General features: G+C 40.5%; 2 protein-coding genes across 3 annotated transcripts; both read right to left on the reverse strand.

The window, feature by feature from the left end:
• Positions 1-427: 427 nt before the first annotated feature.
• Positions 428-5,337, reverse strand: LOC135608792 (metacaspase-1-like). The gene is made up of 5 exons (XM_065101836.1): positions 4,820-5,337; positions 3,469-3,799; positions 1,854-1,974; positions 1,000-1,206; positions 428-677 (listed from the first exon to the last, which is right to left on the reverse strand). The coding sequence occupies exons 1-5, from the start codon at positions 5,175-5,177 to the stop codon at positions 618-620; spliced, it is 1,077 nt and encodes a 358-aa protein (XP_064957908.1). The 5' UTR covers positions 5,178-5,337; the 3' UTR covers positions 428-617.
• Positions 5,338-5,723: 386 nt separating this feature from the next.
• On the reverse strand, positions 5,724-13,281 carry LOC135608797 (uncharacterized). 2 transcript variants are annotated; one of them, XM_065101842.1, is made up of 4 exons: positions 12,578-13,281; positions 7,721-8,967; positions 6,862-7,250; positions 5,724-6,681 (listed from the first exon to the last, which is right to left on the reverse strand). In XM_065101842.1, exons 1-2 carry the CDS (start codon positions 13,252-13,254, stop codon positions 8,769-8,771), a joined length of 876 nt encoding a protein of 291 aa, XP_064957914.1. In that variant the 5' UTR covers positions 13,255-13,281; the 3' UTR covers positions 5,724-6,681; positions 6,862-7,250; positions 7,721-8,768. The 2 variants fall into 2 exon arrangements, with proteins under 2 accessions (XP_064957914.1, XP_064957918.1); XM_065101846.1 differs by lacking the exons at positions 5,724-6,681; positions 6,862-7,250; positions 7,721-8,967 and adding an exon at positions 11,307-11,748.
• Positions 13,282-13,932: the final 651 nt, after the last annotated feature.

Consider the following 13,932-nt stretch of genomic DNA (forward strand, 5'->3'; position numbering starts at 1 on the left):
ATCAGTGATCTTTTCATCGCTCGATATTTACGTCGATACCAACATAGATATAGAGCGACCCTCACCTCTTGCCAGTCGCCCTTCTCATCCACAATAATCATCCATGATCCATAACGATGTTGTCATCAATTAAAATATTAAAATTATATTTATATTTTTTATTTTTATATTTTCATTAATAAAATTAAAAATAAATAAACTTAGATATTTCATTTTTATAGTTATAATAATATACTTTTATAATTGTAATAATATTAATATAATTTGTTGATAGTTAACCGTCTGTGCTACGCTGACAAAATCGAGCAAGCCAACGGCCGAACAGAAGCTAAAACCGTCGAGCGTTCTCGCATATTTTATGGAGAAAGAGGAAAGCGTCGTTTCACGTGCAGTAGCCGAGTTGTAATTCTTAGGACACAGACGGTAGTACAAAAAACTCTCAATGCAATTAAAGAAATGAAAACAGTAGTCTAAAAATTGTGAATGTAAGTTCTTTCTTACAACAAAAGAAACGAAAAAAGATATGTCCTACTAGGAATTGTGAATCACACAATTTTACATCGTGTAAATATTCGGGTACTGTACTGTTAAGAGTTGGAGAATCAGCAGCTGGCACATCATAGAGAGAAGGGCTTCGAGTACACATCGAATTGTTCCCACGCAGTCAGTTGTGGTTCCTGCAATAATATATCCATAATAAATGATGATATTTGTTGTTGCAGATCCACTCAAACTCAAACTATGCCACAGATCAAGACTCCCAGAAGGGACACTCCCAGGGATAACATAAAAGAAACAATGCACGGGGTAATGACATGGAAATCAGCCTTTTTCTGTCTGGGCTAACTTTTTAAAAGGTTATATGTCAACCATGCAACCCAAGTGCTGTGGGAGCATTAACCTCATTCGGTCATCTAATGACCCAACATATGAGACGATGCATGGGTCAGGTGGAGAGAGAGAGAGAGAGAGAGAGAGAGAGAGCGGATTCCAGATTACCTGTCGCAGCCCACCACTTAAACTGCCTCCTGTCAACAGCATGGTGAGGAGTGATGTTACAGGACCTCCACCCATGGCATCACCGGTGCTCCTGATGGTTGTTCGCATCGAGTTCAGTATGCTTCCGTAGGTAGCCCCATGACCACGCTCGATGGCTTGGATAAAGCAGAAGGTCATTGCACCCGTGGAGGTGATTCTTGATAGAGCCTACACAAAGAAACTGGAGCTTTAGCTGTTGCATGGATTGATCAAGTAGTACAAAGATCTGGCTTCACAAGTTTCATTAGCTTGTTGGAGACCTCAAGAGTGGTCAAATTTTTAACTCATAATGGTTCTTAAGACCAGTAAGCAATAGCAAATATATGATGGAGCTTTGTGAACAAACTAAGAGTGCAGTTCAATAAATTTGTACAATACGGAACTAAAAGGAGTTAATTACCACAAAGTTGCCATCTCTATTTGAAATTCAAACATGAGCTGAGATGAGACAAGACTTGTTAGTTTGTTAAACATTTTTAAAAAGCTTTTATCCTTCCCATGTTCCTGCAAGTAATTCTAGTAGCTGTTGCTATCGATGGAGAACTTCTCTGACACCTAATACATTTTATCTTTGCAACAGGTAATTTTCCAGAACACTATGATGTTTTTACTTTTTGAGCTCCAATGTTTCCAGGGCTTTTAGCACCTTTTTGTAGCTTTCATGTTAAATTCTACTTCATTGTTGAAAGACAAAAGTCCATATGTCATAACTTTTGGCTGGTAATTGAAACCATTTTTACAATGGATCGAATACTTTTTTGAGGAAACTCATCCTCTGGCTAAGTTGGATTAGTTGCCAAAAGAAGAGAGGTTACCGAGGTATCAGCAGAGGTTTGGTCATCATCGCAACCACTGAAGGAAATGGCTTCACCACCACTTGTACCTTTCCAAACACCAGATCGAGGGCGATGATCTTCCCATATATATTGTCCGCTCCTACATCGATAAATATGATATCAATTAACTATACCAAAATAATAAAATATATTCTACTAATTTTAATTGTTCAAGAGATAGGCAAATGATATTGGTTCTTCATCCAAAATGAAGAGAGTGCCACACAAACACTATCTGACGTCAGTACTTGGCATGGCAAAGTAACAAATGTGAAAAACATCAGCTAGTCAACTGCAAACTTATTCCTTATTGTTCTTTTAGACTAATCTTTTTCATGGTGAGACAGAATCAGGAGTAAAAAGCTACAAATCCACAAACAGGATACCATCAGTCTGACATAAGGATTACCAATGTGGTAAGACAATGGCTAGTCAAAAAGCAAGTGTAATTTTGCTCACAAAAGCTTCTGACTGTTGTTCTCCTAATCTGACTTGACAGAAGCTAATTTGTAGAATTAACCACTACAGCTAACTGGATCATCCCATTTTCTGCACAAAAATTACATTTAACAGTATATGTCACATGTTTCCTGGATATGCTGAACATGATGCTATGTGTTTTAAGGGGATGGAATTCATCCTGAACAGGTTCATTGCCGAGCTCATGCCATCTTAAACACACAAAGCACATCCACAGGACATATATACATACATACATATATATACATATATACATACATATATATATACATATATACTTACATATATATATATATGTTTAGAAATTAAAGTACATGAAATTCTTAAAGGTAGAACTTTCATGCAAATGGAATTCAGTACTTTTGTGAACAATTAGACAAAATTAATACATCGTAATTACTAAAATTTAAACTTCTGATCATGGACTTGAGAAACTTATTATAGATCCTTTTTTTTTTTTGCAAAACTAAAAAACTCCTGATTATGTGTTTCAACAATATTAGCATAATATTTCATCCAAGAAAGAGTGATTATCACCATTCAGATGAGTTCTTCGGACTCTGCGTTTCACTGGAAACTAGATGGTTTTATCTTATTAATGCAGGAAATAGTGTGGTGAACAAACTTGATAGTGTGAGCTAGATGCATCTAAACTTACCAAAGACTATGTTGGGCTAGTGATGCATCACAGGTATGGGCCTACTCTAGCTAATAACCCATGTATATTGATAGGGACACCAGGACAACCAACTACGACAATAGTGAACCTTTGGACTTAATTTTTTTCCTAACTAGCTTGAGTACATAAGGAATTCTAAAGGCCATTGAATTTACTGAAAACAACAACAATGATATTCCAAAGCTCATGTGCAACCCAACCTACTATAAGTTTAAAAAATATGATGGCTGCTAAACTTGTCCATTGAATTCTTGCAAAAGAATATTTTATAAGATTAATGTCAGATTGCCAAAAGGGAGAGACTCAATGCAAATTTAACAAGCAACGATTATCACATATCATTGAACATGTCATAAAAAGTAAAAACAACAGAAAAGTTAGACAATATTATGAAGGAATAGAGAAAAGAAAGAACAATCTGAAATAGGTCAATACCTATTCATCCTACAGAGGAAAGGTAAATCCAGTACAGTACCACTGTGGCAAGCATCTATTATTGCATGAAGCTTTACTCCATGAGGAAGCGGTCTCACAATTGTTGCATTGATTTCATCATCTACAATCATTCCTTGTGATTCAAAGTCCAGAGGACACAAGGTTTCATCGTAGCCATCAACCTCATCTGAGTGATAGCTCCTTTGTTGCGAACCATGGCCAGAATAATGGAATACCAATGAGTCTCCTGGTTGACAGCCTTGTACAAGCCAATATAGGGCCATCCTTATATTATGCTTTGTCGGGAACTTATATGGATCAGTCTCTTCTTCTGCAAATTAATTATCTATCTTAGAACTGCTTTATTTAAGAGAGCAGATATATGGGAAAGATGATTTAATGCCACAAAATTGAATGATGTGTGAAATGATATATGCAGTTTCAACAAACTCATGAAACATACAATTTATATTAGGCTTGAAGGAGGAGAGATCCCACACATATAGGAGCGGAACAACCATATTATCAAGAAACCATCATTTATTCAGCAAATGCAAAGTAGACAAACATTTTGTAGGATGCAACAACACATTACAACCTTAAGAATGTATATACCAAGTCATATATATTTCAGAGGAGCAAGCTTAATGTGACACTAAGGTCTGTGCTTGTCATACACTGACAACGCAAAAGAAGAATGCTCCACTAGGGAGTCAAACAGTGGAGGCCAGCATCTACGTGTGAAATAGAAATTTTCTTGATAATACCTGGGAACCTGACTAAGATAAAAGTAACAATAGATGAAATCATAAGAGAGAGGCTTCGTGGACTATTTGATTAATAACTACAGACGATCACACATTTCCTTGTTTTCTTTTGACACTTTTGGTGTTAGTAAATATTGTACACAAGAGTGTGTTGCATTTTCTCCCTTCTTGTTAAGCAATTTGAGAGCAAAAACTATCTTATGGAGTATTCACCTGGTTGAACAACATATCAACTCTTCCTAAGGAAGTAGAGGAACCTTGGCTCATTCCTCGAGACAATTATAACCATAGTAGTTATGAGATTGTGCGGAGAAATACTATTAGAAAGAAAAAGGCATCCGGAGACCATTGAAAGTCTATTGTGGACGAAGCCGTAGATTATCTGCAGGGCCACGTCTTTCAAGATCAATGCTATTTTGATTAATGCTATTTTGACGACCGAGGCAATTAACAAACGATGCTATTCAACCCTGACATGCCGATCCAAACCGGACAACAATTTAAAGACTACGCTATCAAGCACCAGAAAGCCGGATTCCAAGAAAGGAAAGATCGAACCGAGGAGGAGGGTAAAGGTGGCGCACCGGTGAGCATGATGATCGAGGACTCTGGGAAGTCGAAGCGGTTGATGAGGAGGTAGCGCATACACTTGGCGTCGTTGATGCAACCTTTGAGCTCGTGCCGGGAGTAACGGTACGAGATCCCGCAGATCACGGCCCTCTTCCTCCCGTGCGGCGTCGGCGGAGGGCCCCACGGCGTACCGGCGCCGGGCGACGGGGCTGCAGGGGGGCGGTAGCCCTGGGAGGCCGCCGGGGCGGGGGCGCCGCGGGGGTCGGGGATGTAGGTGACGGCCTGGCAGAGGGCGCAGCGGATGGACTTGGCCCCCGGCGGAAGCTGGAGCGGCGTCCGGCAGCCGGAGCAATCGACGAGCATCAAAGACATCGTCGCGGCGGGGACGCGGCGGTTACGGTGTCGCGTGGAGGCGCGTGCTTCTTTGGCTCAGCGGACGACGAAAGGCGAAAGAAAGGGGGAGGAATATGTGATCCCTTCTTCGAGAAGTTGTTTCGCTTTGGATTGGATCCCTTAACCAGGAGGACGAAGTAAGTTCAACGGTCACGATGGAGTGTTGTTGGCGGTGTGGACGGTCACGATGGGAAGTTGCTTCAGTTGTGGGATCTCCTGCGGGATGATTCACTCGTTGGACCATTCGATGTCAAACACAAATCACAGCCGTCGACCAACCCGCGGACTCTCCATCGCGACCCACCGACACATGTCCTCATCAGGGCCATCGCAATCGTCGACGCGTTGTCGTCGAGGCACATACCAACCGTCCACTTTTATTAGCCAACACGACTCTGAATGGGTTCTGATCAACCTAAAAGCCAATCTAAGCTCAACTTGAGTTCGACCTCATCCTCGTCCAACCTAACCTGATCTAAGAATGCATAGTAAACCATATAACATTACCTGATATCATATGCAGGGACAAAAAAGTCACATTTGAATTGAATTCTTAGTACACCTTAGTTTAAATTTGAATTTATTCTCGTGTAGAATAATGGAGGGCGGCGCAGTGAAGGTGTGCTTCTGCGTGCAGCGTCGAGCAAGCTGCAGTGTCTCCTCCATGCAAGCCTTCCTATGTTGTGTGGGAAAGATGAAAGCAGGAAGATATAACCCCAACGTGTCCACCAAATACCAATATCGATTAATTGAGCACTACATCAAGGCGTCGGAATAATAACCACGCGCGTGGCTTTGAAGGATCCTGAATCTAGTAGTTCATGCAAACAGTAGCATATCTCATTAGATCATAATGCTCAAGTTGACCATGTTCTGCACAGAATGGATGATGAACCTTGGACACCACTATACTTTAGAAGGATTATTCAAGAACTCACCTGTGCTTATTTCAGTCACAATCTCCATGAAAGAACTGCACAAATCGGATCCTTGATTGGTTCGACGGTGAGAATGGCATCATCTGATGAGTTGCATCGCCCACAGCATTCCAAATAAAATACCCAGTATTTGCATTGTTGGTCAGAGAGACTATTCTACAAAGCGAAGGCGAAGAGTCTTCTACATGCTTCACATACATGTTGTTGACCAAAGCAAATCTAAGAGTTGGATTCCTTTAATCCATGTTGTGTCGGGATCAAGCTTCCATGCTTGGTTACAGCCTGAACTTCATATAAAGAAAGAACAGTTGTGTAGAATCAGATTTCGATAGCTACTCTCGTTATCTCTTGCGAGAAGCCATATTCTACACCACTTCAAGCGGATCTGCAGGTGTCTCCTTGACACATTCTACATCATGAGACTCTCCAATAATATGTCCGGCTGTGCCATGGCACTCGTCATCAGCTCTTTTCTTGTTTTGGGAGTCATTTACACCTGCTTGTGGATGCCTGAGGGATCAACAACTTTCTTTCACCTGATTCACCTGCAGTGCAACATAAATACTGTAAGTTCAACATGAGAACTCATTCATCAAGTTAGCAATACTGAGTACAAACAGAAGTAAAAAACTATTTTAAATTTTCGAGAAATTTTCGTCCTGCCAAGTATGTGAAGAGCTCATCAACTAGCTTGTGTATTGTACATGGGCAGACAAGAAACATACCAAAAGACAAACTAGAAGCAGCTCTGGTGAGAGTTTCCGTGACGAACAAGACTACGATCATCGCAATACTGAACAAGGCGTATATGGAGCAAAATGGCATGCTCAACCTCTTCCTGCAAAGTTTTTGAGAAGGGGAATGCACATAATTCTTGATCAAACACCTCCTCTTCATTGTAGTCGATCAAACATCCTTCAACCAGTGCTGCGCTCTGGGACTCAACTGCTACAAGCTGGTGATGGAAGGTGTTGATTTCTCTGAGGAGGTGTTTTACATGTCTGATGACTTCATTGAAATGATGTGGAGAAGAACACTCTTCCTTGGCGACATCCTCAAGTGTGGATACAGCTTCATCTTCCAAGTAAGCAAGAATATGCCTCACAAGTCATCCCTGAAATGATTGAAGCATTCCATTTTCTCAGTGTGATATTACATCAGATGGTTAACTCCCACAAAATATAAATAGCAACAAATAAGTTTGACATCTAGAATTGTTTGGTATGGTGTGTGTTTACATCGAATTAAGTGTTCAAACTAATCCAAAAGTTCATCTATTAAAAGCATCAGATGCTGTGCCTATATGCCTTGTGATGTTCTGCTCGTCTTAATCATATATAAAAGAAAGCATCTACTAAAGTGCCTTTTTTGTGTCAATGTATCACCAAGATCTAAAATTATTCTACTAAACTTGCTGAGCAATGACTGAATGCAAATGACTTAATAAAGACAAAGCATGTTTATTTCAAAAAAATGCAGAAACATCTCTGCAGCATATCTAATTATTTTCATCTCTGCTATCAGGATATGAATGTTATTTGGTTAAGGAATCCGTTCACCAAGTTAAACCAGGAAGGAGAGGACCTGCAGATGAGTAGTAACTTCTACAATGGCAGACATTTGATGATTCCAACTTCTTCAACACTGGCTTCTACTTTGTGACCCCAAACAACAAAACTACAGCACTGTTTGATGAATGGAATGCATCAAAACACAACTTCACACGCATGAATGATCAAGAGGCGCTGCTGAGGATGAAGAGGGCAGGTGTTTTCAGGTGGCTGGGGTTGAAAGTGAGGTACCTAGACACCACATGCTTCACTGGATTCTGTCAAAACAGCAAGGATTTTGGTCAAGTGATCACAGTGCACTCAAACTGTTGTGTCTGTGAAGGCCAAGCTTACAAGTCTCGCAGCTGTGCTTGATGCTTGGACGTCAAATAATGGGACATCAAATGCTACCTGGCCTATGCATACTGGATTCTGCTTATGAGGCAGGAATGTTCACTATTTAAATGAATTGTCTCATTACCAAGTTTGCAACCTTGTCAACCAAAACCATGAGGTAGGTCATTACAATCATGATGTGTAATTGAAATCATAATATTTCTTCTTTTTCTAGATTTTGACAAAGACAAGATCCCAATAGCCAACAGAAAACCATTTATGCAGGCATTGTGCTTCCAACTTTAACTTTGCTCCCAACAACATTTGTTCAACAGACTGAAAATTGTAAGACATTACACTCTTTTGTGCTGTACAAACACAACTGATGCATTTCCATTCCACAGCACCTGGATGACAGTCAATTCTCCCGTATGAGACCAAGCTCTGTGCATTTTGTGAAAATTCTGACTTCCAATAAACCTGGATGGTAAAGTTGATGAGCTGCTAGCGATTCAATATTTCTGATCTCAGTTAACAATTCTATTATGGCAGTCCATACTTCCCAAAGAAAACCACTGCCTTAGCTGGCGATCCTCAAGTGAGCAACATTTTGCAGGTCAGCAGCAAGCAGAAATAACATGGCAATAATTGAACTACAAGTCAATACGACCAGTTTACATCTGAAAGTTCCAAAAGACTTCTTTGAATCTCCAGATACTGTAAGACTGCAAGCTACAATGGAACCATCACATATGCCTGTCCTGTGGGATAAACCCGGAGTAGAGAACAGGAAGGCAAGGTGCATAGAGGAACTTCACTGAGCATTTGGTTACCAAGAGCAATTCATCAGCTGAATCAGATTGCCAATAGGCTTTTGCTTTTTGGCAATAAAAGAACTTGTATCCAATTAATTTCACCCACTTCTTAAATCTCGAGAACCGCACCCTAAAACATAAGTAATCCAGCTTAGCATGAACCAGAAAGAATGAGATACTTAAAGAAGATATATTTATCTAGGCTTCATAAGACTAACATTAGAACCTAACATTCACTACTTGAGCAATCTCAGTTTTATATTGAGACACTGTATTTAATACTCTTATAGCCTGTCGAACACAGACGGCAGGATAGAAGGATAATGTCCTAAAGGTTTTCACCTATATCATTTTCCATGGAAGGACACTGTATTTAATACTCATATATTGTTATCAGAAGGATAACAATATAAGACTGTCGAATACAGTCTTATATTGAGACACTGAAAGGAAGCTCCATGATCTTTTAACAACATAATGATGAGAAGTATGCAAATTCAACAGATTAGCACAACGTAAAACACCTCCCATTTTTTCAAACTGTCTGTCTAAGACAACATGTAAATTCTTAGCAACCTAAACTTCGCATGCCTACACAGCCCTGCATTTTATGATCATTAAAGCAGATACTGACATTCTGGAAATTTGCTTGCAAATTTTATTCCATTCCCATCATAATAATTCAAATTTGAATTATTTGGATTGGCTGTAATGCCATATAGATATATATAGAGAAAGAGCGAGTGAGAGAAAAACAATGCAACATATAAACTTCAAAGTTCTCATCTCATGTACCTCTGAGGGTTATATACCATTACAGCACTACTACATTTTAATTACCAAATAAAAGTAATTCAGGAGAGAACACATTGAGCATACTTCCTCTGCGTCTTTATCCAAGAGGAGTAAACAAATAAATATTAGCAAATATCTTACCATGATGCAATGCACTGGACTATCAAAATTATAAAAAAAAAAAATCTTCAATTGAGAGTTCATAAGTCAAACATCATTATAGTAAATTCCCAAGTAGGCAAATTCAATCATGCTCTGAACCTTTTGGGCTGGTAACTTTATGACCTAAGACACTCACCTCCACAGAAACTACAAATAAAAGCCCCTTTTGTTCTTTTGTTTGTTTCTTGTATTTCCATAACATAAGTTCAGTAACTTGCTGAGCAAAATATCGGCTTCAAAATATTTCAGCGATTAAACAATGAAGTAAGATATCGAACAAAATAAAATAGACGTCGCCGAAGAAACCTTAAAACAAGGAAAACTCACAATGCGATGGACGCCGATGGGCCCATCAAAGATTCATACGCAAGTCCTTGTCTCCTCGCAGAGCTTCTTGATAAGCTCCCCCCCTTTTCGGCCGATGATGCTCTTCGCCTTCAGCAAGGACACGATGAGTCCGAAAACGTTGTACCCAGGCCACCCCGGCCACTCCTTGACCTCTGCACCACTACCGTTCGCCGGCGGGACCGCCTCGGTGGACAGATCCTCGTCCTCCGCCTTCACAACCAGTTCCTGGTCGGTCGGATCCCACTCGACGGGGGCGGCGTTCCTCTCGGGCTTGGGCTCCGCGTCGGCGGGGTAGGAGGGTGCCTCGGCCTCAGGCTCGACGTCGGCAGAGGTGCCGTTCACGGCACCGGCCACGACGTGAATAAAGAACGGAAAGCAAAGGGTTTGAGGCGACGAGAGGAGAAGGGTTTTTAGTCGGCAGCAGAAGAAGGAACGGCGGGTAGATCTTTTTGAGTTTGTACTAGTCGACCAAATCACACGTGTCGGACGAGAACTCGCACGTGCACGATCGAGAGACCATAGAAGTGGATCGTGCTGGGCTCCACAGAGCCCATCGTTGTTCCCAGAAAGGTGGAGCTTTGTGTCAGTTTCCGGCCGTCAACGTTATCAAATTTTCACATCTTAAAACACTCATATATATATATATATATATAATCCTAAAAACTTGTGTAGTGTATGTATCCTTGAAAGTTGCAATTAATCTTCATCACCTAATCATCATTTTCAGTTTTGTTGAATTTTTAACTATGATTAATATCATTTAAGATCTCATTATGATGAAAATTATTATGAGTATTTTAGATTTTAATATATATAGTTTTAACTCAAACCACAGTTACAAGTTAACCTTAGTTTTCTGGATGAATATGAGGACATGTTCTACTTAGTGTAAGTACTTATTTCCTGAACTTTATAAGAGTACGTATCTAAACCCCTTGATAAAAATAAAAATAAAAATAAAATAGATGAATTAGGTGGCTACTATCTTTATTTTCTTTTATTGAGAAAATTTGTCTTAGCAAAAAGCATAAACAAAGCGTCTTTACGAAGTTAAAAAAAATAATTATGACAATAATTTCCAACTTCATTCTCAGTTTAGGAAGGCTGATATTTTCGATCTCATTTGATCAATTTCATCATCATCTATTTGGAGAAAAACCTGAACACACTTGCCAATATTCAGACAATAAAATAATCATAACTATTTTTCCATCAAGTTGGTATCTTTAAACCATCTGAGGACAGGGACAACCTAAATATCCCCATCCAATTATTTTCTCACATCATATCAAGTGATTCACAGATGAAGATTGAACTATATGTCTAATTCAAATGATCTGTGCACGGAGAAGCAGGATAGAGACATTCATATATCACCAAACTTTTTCATAACAAAAACCTACATTGATTGTTTGACATGTTTTGCTTACAAATACCACTGTAGCTAATAATTTTCCTTACCTGGAATTTAGCTCTGTGGTTATCCCCATATAATCTTCTTCTTCTTCTAGTGGTTTATGCCTTACAGATAAATGGCTCTCTTTCCAGTAAATTGCTTTTCTAGCTGGTAAATCTATTTTGAGGTACTCCAGTGCTTCCTGGTGTCCTGAAGCATATTTAAATGAGTGTTCTGTTGTGAGGTTGAGTTCAGTCAGCATGAAATGATTTACAGATATAGCTTATGTTTATCTCACAGAAGTTACTTGTTTTTATGGATTTTCATGTAGCTATATTAATTGAAAGTGCAGCTGATAGCATGCTCAAAGGAACTTATCCTTTAAGCATTTCTCATAGAAGTTACTTGTTCAGGAACTGTTCTTCCTGTTTTATTGACTCATCAAACATGTGTCAGGTGATGCTTTTCCTTTTGAAAGACCAGAACAAACATCAATATTTCTTGGTGAATTGGTTGCAATTATATGCCAGTCAAAGAACTGGTCTTGAAATCATGATATGTGATCAGATACCCATAGCACTGTGTCATAGTGTTCTATGTCTTTTGGCTAACTATTCTGCCAGCATCAGATTATTATTCTCAATACCACCAGAAACATTAGCAGATCAGACACAAGTTTTTTGCTGTGGCAAACTCATGCTCCACAACTAATCCTGCTAACAATTAAGAATAAGCTAATGATAGCTGGACATGTAATGCAAGCTACAATCATTGTCAATACCAAAGCATTGGCCAGCATAGTCTTTCTTCCTCTCTTAGATCACAACAAATGTTTTGCCACTACATGTTCTTCAATTTCAACATCTAGAATTTGCTTATCAAGATTGTAATTTTTTTGTCAGTATAATATAACAAGTTTTTATCTGGTAATATGTAAAGAAATGATAATTTGAGAAGTAGAAGTAGAGAGATAAGAAAAGAATCTAAAAAAAAGGAAGAAAAATAAGAAAGTAACAGGACAAATTTATGGCTCTCTTACTCGGATCCCAATTCAAGATCTTGCTTCTCCTCCAACATCGGTCCAAGTTCGCCACCGTTGGCAGCAGCCGCCGCCTCCTCGCTGCTGGCCGTCAGATCGTCACGCACGCGGAACACAGCGTGGAGGAGCACGACCGGCAGCCCGATGGCCATGGCGAGCAGGAACTGCGGCACGGCTCGCGTCATAACCAGCTCGACGCCGACCACGGCCAGCACGAGCGCGGCCGCCAGCCTGCGGTCCAGGACCTGGCGGAGGAGGGCGGAGTTGGGGAAGGCCTTGAGGAGGACGCCGTAGAAAAAAGCGGCCTTGGAAGCGGCCATGAAGAAGAGCATGGTGGCGCGGCGGCGGGGGAAGAGGGAGGCGAGTAGGAGGACCCAGAGGAGGAGAGCGTAGTGCAGGCGGAAGGATCGGAGGTTCCGGACGGCGCGGACGGCAGCGGCCTCGGCGTCGGGCGGCCCCGCGAAGGCCTGGGGACAGGCGAAGCGGGCGAGGGCCTTGCGGGTGCGGCGGGCGCTGTCGCGGGCGCGCTCGACGACCGCGGCGGAGCGCCGCAGCACGCCGCCGTAGGTCGCCATTGGACTCTGGTTCGTGGCTGGTTTGGGGAAGGCTGTGGCCGCGGAAGGACGAAAAAAGCAACCACGCGTACTCTTCGTCCCTTCTCTCGTGTACTCATTCATTTCTCCCCTCCTTCCCCAAGTAATGGGAGGAGGCGGAGCTCGTAACGGGAGTCGGGGCGTCATTAATCAATTAAATACTTAACTAGGGGTCCCACAGATGAACCAACGAAAAGAACTCGCACGTGCAGAAACTTCAAAGGCGACCTTTGGTGGGTTGAAGGGCTCATTTCGCGGGCGATCTTTGACCTCAAGCATTTCTGGGTCAACCCAGCCCTGCTTTCTTCTTTTGACGGTCAACCCAGCCCAGTTTTTTCTTTATTTTCGAGCAATTAAGATTGAGATTTTTTCGATCACTATACACAGAATACAAGAATTTCGATGTATATATATATATATATATATATATATATATATATATATATATATATATATATATATATCCTTACCATTGGCTAAATATCTATTAATTAGATTAAAGATACACATATATATTCAATTTTGAGTTCAATTTAGATAGCTAATCAAATCCGAAAACTAAAGAATGCGATTCACAGATACTCTTATCTATCAAATAGAATAAGAGTGAAATTATTCATGAAATCAATAGTTATCTGGTTCTGGTACTCTCTTTCATCTAGCAATTCATCTACTACTGGAATAGAATATTTATCTTTGACGGTTATGCCATTAAGAGCTCGGTAATCAACGCATATTCGTCATGTTCCGTCCTTCTTGCAT

This window comes from Musa acuminata, chromosome BXJ1-2 (assembly GCF_036884655.1).
Source record: "Musa acuminata AAA Group cultivar baxijiao chromosome BXJ1-2, Cavendish_Baxijiao_AAA, whole genome shotgun sequence".
NCBI lineage: Eukaryota > Viridiplantae > Streptophyta > Magnoliopsida > Zingiberales > Musaceae > Musa > Musa acuminata.

Coding starts and splice junctions, on each gene's coding strand:
- LOC135608797 (XM_065101842.1), bottom strand. CDS start 13,254: ATGAATGAGTACACGAGAGAAGGGACGAAGAGTACGCGTGGTTGCTTT. Junction 8,968..12,577: donor GATCTTGAATTGGGATCCGA/GTAAGAGAGCCA, acceptor CTTATGTTTTAG/GGTGCGGTTCTCGAGATTTA.
- LOC135608792 (XM_065101836.1), bottom strand. CDS start 5,177: ATGTCTTTGATGCTCGTCGATTGCTCCGGCTGCCGGACGCCGCTCCAG. Junction 1,975..3,468: donor TTCCTCTGTAGGATGAATAG/GTATTGACCTAT, acceptor TTATCGATGTAG/GAGCGGACAATATATATGGG. Junction 1,207..1,853: donor AAACCTCTGCTGATACCTCG/GTAACCTCTCTT, acceptor TTCTTTGTGTAG/GCTCTATCAAGAATCACCTC.